Source organism: Mandrillus leucophaeus, unplaced genomic scaffold, assembly GCF_000951045.1.
Source record: "Mandrillus leucophaeus isolate KB7577 unplaced genomic scaffold, Mleu.le_1.0 Scaffold373, whole genome shotgun sequence".
NCBI lineage: Eukaryota > Metazoa > Chordata > Mammalia > Primates > Cercopithecidae > Mandrillus > Mandrillus leucophaeus.
In genome coordinates, this window is record NW_012103954.1 from 652655 (window position 1) to 661623 (window position 8969).

Consider the following 8969-nt stretch of genomic DNA (forward strand, 5'->3'; position numbering starts at 1 on the left):
CTCCTGTCCGTCACTGCCTCACTGCAGGCGTGGGTACCGGCTCCACCTGTGCTCCTGTCCATCACTGCTTCACTGCAGGCGTGGGTACCGCCTCCTCCCACGCTCCTGCCCATCAGTGCCTCACTGCAGGCGTGGGTGCCGCCTCCTCTCACGCTCCTGCCCATCAGTGCCTCACTGCAGGCGTGGGTGCCGCCGCCTCCCACGCTCCTGCCCATCACTGCCTCACTGCAGGCGTGGGTGCCGCCTCCTCTCACGCTTCTGCCCATCATTGCCTCACTGCAGGCATGGCTGCCACCTCCTCCCATCCTTCTGTCCGTCACTGCCTCACTGCAGGCGTGGGTGCCACCGCCTCCCACTCTCCTGCCCATCAGTGCCTCACTGCAGGCGTGGGTGCTGATCCCATGCTCCTGTCCATCCTGAGGCTGTCCAGGAGCCCACCAAGAGACACCTCATTAGAACAAAAACTGCTCCTACCACCCAAGAAATTCAAGAGATTTAGTACCTTTGTGTGGGGAGTCAGGGATGAAAGACCAAATATTAGAACAAAAGATTCTCCTAGCACTCCTACCTACAAGAGGTTTTAGGAGTTCTATGTTAAGTACTAGGGGCAGAGACCAAATATATGTATTTCTTGTTATTTCACACCTGGCCAACCCCAGCTCATATACAGCTAGTTTCTTTCTTTCTTTTTTGTTTGGTTTTTTTTTTTTTTTTTTTTTTGAGACGGAGTCCCAGGCTGGAGTGCAGTGGCGCAATCTCAGCTCACTGCAACCTCCACCTGCTGGGTTCAAGCAATTCTGCCTCAGCCTTCTGGGTTGCTGGGACTACAGGTGTGCACCACCACGCCTGGCTAATTTTTTTGTATTTTTAGTAGAGACTGAGTTTCTCCATCCCGGCCAGGTTGGTCGCGAACTCCTGACCTCGTTGTCCGTCCGCCTTGGCCTCCCAAAGTGCTGGGATTACAGGCGTGAGCCACAGCACCTGGCCTACGGCCTCTTTCTGAATCTTCCATGGACCCTTCCAGGCAGCAGCGGACTCCTTCCTGTTCCGGCACTGTTCTCGCTCCCTGGCTGGCGGCCACGCCTCCCACACCAGCCCCTCCTCCAGCGACAAGCCTCCAAGGACAGCAGCAGGTCTCATTCCCGCTGGATCTGGAGGAAGTGCTTGATAAATAGATTCTTCAACAGAACAGTCAACACATGTGCAGGAGATTAAATACGGCCCAGTGACTAATAAAAGCAGAACTCACCTTATTTTTGCTGTGATATATGACTGAGTAGAGAAGCTTTATTATTATTACATAAGTATAATTCTGTAGGTGATTCTGGTACTGGTATGTTTAGCTTTAAGGTGTTGCTCAGGCGTTAAGGATGACAGGATGAGTAGGAGTTTACTAGCATACTGTCAGACCAAATTTGAGAAGTACCAGTAAACTTAGAGAAATCTAATGTTAGAGAAGGAAGAATGTTTTCATTTTGGAACATTTTTTACAGGAGTCATTTTATGATATTTATCTTTAAAACTTGATGTTCCAAAAAATTTTTCTTTACAAATCAAATTTGGAGTAGATTACTTGGTATAAGATAATCCTGTTTCCAAGTATCGTTTTCATCTAATATTAAAATATGGTTTAATTAATGAAAATTGCACTTTCACATAATTTTGGTCATTTGTTATATAAAAATAGTACTCCTGTATTAGAAACATTTTCTTAATTTTAATCCTAAATTACAGAATTAGTTCATGCTTATAAGGATTTCAAAAGTATAGAAATACAGAGGGAAATTTAAGAGCTGAGTTTCCTCATTACTAGTTTCGTACATATTCTTGCAGACCTCTTTTCTATGCATTTATTAGCATGTGTAACTTACATTAGAACATGTTTCTATACACATGCATATGTGTACGATATTTTTAAAACTATATGGCCTCTTAATTTTTTTTTTTTTGAGACGGAGTCTCACTCTGTCCCAGGCTGGAGTGCAGTGGCACGATCTCGGCTCACTGCAACCTCCGCCTCCCGGGTTCTCCTACCACAGCCTCCTGAGTAGCTGGGATTGCAGGCGCACGCCACCATGCCTGGCTAATTTTTGTATTTTTAGTAGAGACGGGGTTTCACTGTGTTGATCTCTTGACCTTGTGATCCGCCCGCCTTAGCCTCCCAAAGTGCTGGGATTGCAGGCGTGAGCCACCGCACCTGGCCAAGGATGTTTTATTTTAGCCCCAATGGCAGAGAAAATATTTTCTTTCTCTTTTTTTTCAATCCAGAGAGAGGGTCTCACTCTGTCACTCAGGCTGGAGAGCAGTAGTTCAATTATGGCTCACTGCAGCCTGGAACTTCTGGACTGAAGTGATCCTCCCGTCTCAGCTTCTAAGTAGCTGGGACTGGGACTATAGGTGTGCACCACCATTTTTTTTAGAGACAGAATCGCACTATGTTGCCTAGGCTTGTCTTGAACATCTGGCCTCAAGCAGTCCTCCTGCATCAGCCTCCCACTATATTGGAATTACAAGTGTGAGCCACCGCGCCCAGTCCACGTTTTTTTTTTAAATAGGTTTTCTTTTTTTTTTTTTTTTTGAGACAGACTCTCCCTCTGTCATCCAGGCTGGAGTGCAGTGGCACGATCTCGACTTGCTACAACCTCCACCTCCCAGGTTCAAGCAATTCCCCTGCCTCAGCCTCCCAAGTAGCTGGGATTACAGGCAGGTACCGCCACACTCTGCTAATTTTTGTATTTTTAGTAGAGACGGGGTTTCCCCATGTTGGCCAGGCTGGTGTTGAACTCCTGGCTTTAAGTAATCCACCCGCCTCAGCCTCCTAAAATGTTGGGATTACAGGAATGAGCCACCATACCTGGCCCTAAATAGGTTTCTTTTCTCCTGTACAAACCCTTCTCCAGTATCCAGGCCCTCCCTGCAGAATTTTAAGGGGGATCCCCATCTGGGTGAAGGTGGGAGATGGTACGGAGGGGAGTCAAGTAAGGAAGAGTGTCTCTTGGCTGGTTTGGGCCAAAAGAAAAGCAAAAGGAAAGAGTGAATTTTATTTTAGTTTATATTTTGTTACTTTATTTTGTGGAGTCTCATTATGTTGTCCAGACTAGGGTGCAGCACTAATCACAAGCATGATTGTAGCACATTGCAGACAAGCTCCTGGGCTCAAGGGATCCTCCCACCTCAGCCTCCCGAGAACCTGGGACTTGCAGGTTTGCGCCACCATGGCTGACCTGGGCAGGGTAGAGGCTCAGCCTAGATTTCCAGGACATGATGATAATAGACTAACAGATTAGAAGCATGTTTTTTTAAACAAGGTAAAGGTCAGTTTTGTATAATCTATGATGTTTCAGATTCCAGTGAATTTCCTCTGGACAGTGGGGTGCAGGGAAGACACTGACGGCATTTTCCACACTCAAATTTTCTGCTCATCATGTTCTCAGAATGTAAAGAGCTGGGGTGCCATGCATTTCACTTTCCCTCCTTGGAGACCAGTTTCCAAAGCTTAGAGCAGAGTGTTTTAAAGAAGCATCATGTAAACACAGGACATATGATGGGAATATGAAATTGCCTGCTTGACATTTTATTTACAGTTGTTGGGAGTTAATAAGTCATATGTGTGTATTTTCTTCCTAGGTTCATTTTCCAGACACTGAAAGAGCAGAATGGCTAAATAAGGTAAGATTAGAGTATACCAAATACCGTCTATCAGTGGAATTGGAGGATGAGATACCATCTTTCCATATTTGGGAATTTGCATGTTGGTAACATTTGAGCTCGTTTGGACTTGAGTGGGTTGGCTTCTGCTCCCCAAAGACCTCAGTCATAACAAATGCATTTCTTTTCTTTCCAGAGAGTGAGAACTGTCTCTTTGACTTGAGAAAAGTATAGGCATGTGCATATTTATATCTCTGGCCATGTGTCTTCTTTTCTGAACAGCCAGGGCTCAAATCTATTTTATAATAATCATAAGTTTTAAGAAACATTACAAAGAAAGAAATAACTTACAAGAAACTGAATAATCAATAACAATCCTTTTTTTTTCTTTTTTTTTTTTGAGATGGAGTTTCACTCTTGTTGCCCAGGCTGGAGTGCAATGGCACGATCTCAGCTCACTGCAACCTCCACCTCCCGGGTTCAAGTGATTCTCCTGCTTTGGCCTCCCGAGTAGCTGGGATTACAGGCACCCGCCACCACACCCGGCTAATTTTGTATTTTTAGTAGAGATGGAGTTTCTCCATATTGGTCAGGCTGGTCTCAAACTCCCGACCTCAGATGATCGCCTGCCTCAGCCTCCCAAATTGCTGGGATTACAGGTGTGAGCCCCTGCACACATCCAGCAATCATTTTTTTAAAGGTTATGTTTTTAGAACAGTATACCTTGAATTAGATCTGTTTTATCTCTGTATTTCGTGCATCTTTAGGGCTACACAGTGAACTCAGATGTTGATAATGATCACTTTAAAGTGCTGGAAGTTCATTTGTCATTAAAAATATAGGTGCTTATTAATATTTATACAGTTGAAGAACTATAAATATTACTGTTGTTTTCAGCAACAAGTTGAAACCACAGGACTTTTAGAAATCTTTAAATGTGCTGACATACTTAAACAGAATATTTAACCAGAATAACTAGTTCCTGCAACGTATTAGGTAATCAGTAGTTGGTTTTTCTAATAACTTTTTAGAATTTAGATCATGTTGATTTTGCATAACAAGAAGATCCTCCCCCCTCTTTATTTTCAAAACCAGGTTTGGTCCATTGCGAGACTTTCTCACGAGCACTCGTGTGTGTCATGCTTTATAGCATTTTGTTTACACTGAGTTCTTTTTCCTTTCCAGACTGTAAAACACATGTGGCCTTTCATTTGCCAATTTATAGAGAAGTTGTTTCGAGAAACTATAGAACCAGCTGTGCGGGGAGCAAACACCCACCTCAGCACCTTTAGTTTCACGAAGGTCGACGTGGGCCAGCAGGTCAGTGGTGTTCTCTTAAGTATCCTCACATGTGCACACACTCAGACTGCTGTGAAAACATGAAAAACACATTTTCTTTTTTTTTGTTTCCTCTTGAGACGGAGTCTCGCTCTGTCGCCCAGGCTGGAGTGCAGTGGCACTATCTTGGCTCACTGCAGTCTCTGTCTCCCAGGTTCACGTTATTCTCCTGCCTCAGCCTCCCGAGTAACTGGGACTACAGGCACTATCTTGGCTCACTGCAGTCTCTGTCTCCCAGGTTCACACTATTCTCCTGCCTCAGCCTCCCGAGTAGCTGGGACTACAGGCGCCCGCCACCACGCCCGGCTAATTTTTTGTATTTTTAGTAGAGACTGAGTCTCTCCATCCCGGCCAGGACGGTCTCGATCTCCTGACCTCGTGATCCACCCGCCTCGGCCTCCCAAAGTGCTAGGACTACAGGCGTGAGCCACCGCGCCCAGCCAAAAAACACATTTTCTTTCCTTTTTTTTTTTTTTCAGACAGGGGCCTCACTATGTTGCCCTGCTTGGCCTCAGACTCCTAAGCTCAAGTGATCTTCCTGCCTCAGGCTCCCAACTAGCTGGGTGTATGTTTTTTAAACAACTTCGATGAGCCCAGTGGCTCATGCTTGTGATCCCAGCACTTTGGGAGACCTGAGCTAGAGACCAGCCTGGGCAATGAAGTGGGACCCCGTCTCTGCAAAAAAGTTTCAAAGTTAGCTGGGTGTGGTGGTGCACGTGTGTGGTCCGGACTACACGGGAGGCTGAGGCAGGAGGGTCACTTGAGCCCCAGGAGGTTGAGACTGTGGTGAGCCATGATCGCACTACTGCATTCCAGCCTGAGTGACAGAGTGAGACCCTATTTCAAAAACCAGACAGCTTCAAATTATGTTCTGAGGAAAATTGTTCACCAAGAAGGTCTACCGGGTGTACCTGCATTTCCCACTCAGGCTCTGCCTCCAGCCGCGGGGCCTTTTCCCATCTGTCAGGAGGCTGTCCTGCTGCCCTCTCACCTGCCGTGCCCCTTCCTGTCTGTCAGGAGGCTGTCCTGCTGTCCTCTCGCCCTTGGTGCCTTTTCCCGTCTGTCAGGAGGCCGTCCTGCTGCCCTCTTGCCCTCACTGCCCCTTCCCATCTCTGTCACTCAGGCTCTGCCTCCAGCCATGGTGCCTTTGCCCATCTCTGTCTGGAGGCCATCCTGCTGCCCTCTCACCTGCCGTGCCCCTTCCCGTCTCTGTCACTCAGGCTCTGCCTCCTGCCACGGTGCCTTTTGCCATCTCTGCCGGGAGGCCATCCTGCTTCCCTCTAACTCTCACTGCCCCTTCCCATCTGCCGGGAGGCTGTCCTGCTGCCTTCTTGTCCGAGGTGCTCTCTTGGCCATGTCAGCCTCCGTCGCATGGCTTCTCTTTAACACTGACTTTTTTCCCCTCACGTGTCTTTCTGCTCCACATTCTTCTGTCAGCACGCCCTTTTCGCGCTAGTTTTAAGTAGTCTTTCCTGTGAGAGAGTTTGATATGTGAATTCATGCTAAATGTGCAGTAATTGACATGTTTAAGGTGTTTACCCCTCTCGGGATGTTAAAAAACAAAACTACTAATGACTCTAATGCTGGTAAGGTAGGTACACCATTCATTACGTAGGTGGAAGGAAAGATGGATTTTGTTAACGGAGTCACATTATGTAAAAAGGAAAGCTGTACTTCCTAATACCACTTCTTGTAAAAGCCTCAAGAGTACATTTAGTTGATCATGGAAAGTTTTTGTTTTTATTTTGTATTTTTAAATTAGTGTTTAAGTAGCAACAGTCCAAGGTAACATTTATGTGCCTGAAGACTCAGAACGTGAGAGTTCTTATAAACACACACACAGTCCGTACACGTTGGTGCACGCACAGCAGAGTAAGCACGCAGACGTCCCCGCACAGTGTGGTTCAGGGTTGCGATAGATGTGGCTGCAGGAGGGTCTGGCATGGCCACTGTGTATTTGCCACCTGTTAGTGGGCACCCGTGTCCACCCCATGCTCTCCAGGGTGCTGGCCACCTTTCTCCGTCAGAGCTGACTTTCTGTGTGCAGAGATTGCTCTGTCTCAGAAGCAGTTACTCCAGATGCAGTGCCTCCTGTGCAGCCTTACATGTGACACCTGCCTGTATGTGCTGCTGCTTTTCTTGTGACATGCCTGAGGCGTGGCCATCCTGTGCAAGAGCCCATGTCGCTACACAGGACGCCTGCGGGACGAGCCCGTGTCTCCACGCAGGACGCCTGCGGGACGAGCCCGTGTCTCCACGCAGGACGCCTGCGGGACGAGCCCGTGTCTCCACGCAGGACGCCTGTAGTACATTTTCAGTGTTGACTTTACCTTCAACACCTAAAATGGTAACCACAGATGGGGAAAAACACAATTACAAGTTAAAGTGCCATGTGAGTGCAGGTTAAAATCTCAGTGACAGGTTAAATGCTGTAAAGCAGGGGCTGCATGCTCTGTCTGTACGTGGCCAGGTCGTACATGTTTTAGCTCTGACTCCACCTTAAGTCTCTGTGGCACACTGTTCTGCTGTCTCTCCCTCCCTTCTTTCACAGCCCTTTAGCCAAGTGAAAACCATCCTAGCTCCAGGGCTGTAGAGTCAGGCCAAGGGCCACATTTAGCCTGTTATGCCCTAAGTTACAGCGTGTTCATGTTTGTGGATATTTAAAATTCCAATCTCACCTGGGTTTATTTTAGGAATAATTTTATTATGTTTGAGTTCCATCGCACACACTTTAAGTCTGATACCAGCTGAATAAGAAGGTCCTTGGAGAATAGCAAGAGTATTAAGAGGAGTGCTGATTCAATAAAGATAACTTTGGCATTTTCACCTACTGTACCAATGTCTTACAAGTGGCAAACCCAGGCTTTCTGATGAAGGGACAGATAGAATGGCATGCGGAGTCCTGTGCAGGGCCCTTGGCCAGACTGTGTGCTGACCAAGACCTCGGGCAGCTGGGCAGTGTTGCCTTCTGGTGTTTGTCCTTCCTTAGGTAATGCCCACTCATCTGGAGTGGGGTTGGTCCCTTCATCTCAGTGTCATTTGGGGAGTATGTTATCTGAGGTACATCATGCCTGCCCCATTTTCACTTATTAGCATAATGTGGTGATTATATTTTTAGTGCAGTCTGTACATGGCTTAGCTAGTGCCATAAAGAAAAAGCCTGGGAACTTGGGAGCATAGGAGGTGTCTAGACTCTCAGGTAAAGGCTTAGAGTTTGGTTCGACAGCTAGGTGAGAGGTGTGATTTTAATACACTCAAACTTGTCAGAGTAAGCAGTAGTTCTCTAAAAGTAAGGTGCTGCTTTCATTTTTGAGACAGGGTCTCACTTTGTCACCCAGGCTGGAGTACAGTGGCGTGATCACCACACACTACAACCTCAATCTCCCGGGCTCAAGGAATTCCCCCTACCACAATCTCCTGAGTAGCTGGGACTACAGGTGCGTGTCCCCACGCCTGGGTCTCCACTAAGGCTGGTCTCAAACACTTAGGCTCAAGTGATTGTTTCACCTCAGCCTGCTGAAGTGCTGGGATTACAGCTTTGAGCCATCGTGCCCAGCGTTTTGTTTGTTTTGTTTTTTTTAAGAGATGGGAGTTCACTCTGTTGCCTAGTCTGGAGTGCAGTGGCACAATCATAGCTCACTGTAGCCTCAAACTCCTGCTCTCAAGCAGTCACCCCATCTCAGCCTCCTAAGTAGCTAGAACCACAGGCGTGCGTTCCCATCTTAGCTATTTTTTTTTACTTTTTGTAGAGATAGGGTTTCACCATATTGCCCAGGCTTGTTTCAGTCTCCTGGCTTCAAGCAATCCTCTGCCTTGGTATCCCAAAGTGTTGGAATTACAGACCTGAGCTGTCATGCCTGGGCATGAAAGTCTTAAGAAATGAAAAATTGGGCCGGGCGCGGTGGCTCAAGCCTGTAATCCCAGCACTTTGGGAGGCCGAGACGGGCGGATCACGAGGTCAGGAGATCGAGACTAGCCTGGCT

The 8969-nt window shown here is 47.1% G+C and overlaps 1 protein-coding gene across 1 annotated transcript in view; it reads left to right on the plus strand.

Annotated features, from left to right (window-relative positions):
• The window catches only part of ESYT2 (extended synaptotagmin-like protein 2), a 105471-nt gene that overhangs the window by 28706 nt on the left and 67796 nt on the right, over positions 1-8969 (plus strand). The window contains exons 2-3 of the mRNA XM_011990191.1: positions 3628-3669; positions 4834-4968. Of these exons, the coding sequence (XP_011845581.1) occupies positions 3628-3669; positions 4834-4968 (177 nt within the window). The remainder of the gene's footprint in view (positions 1-3627; positions 3670-4833; positions 4969-8969) is intronic.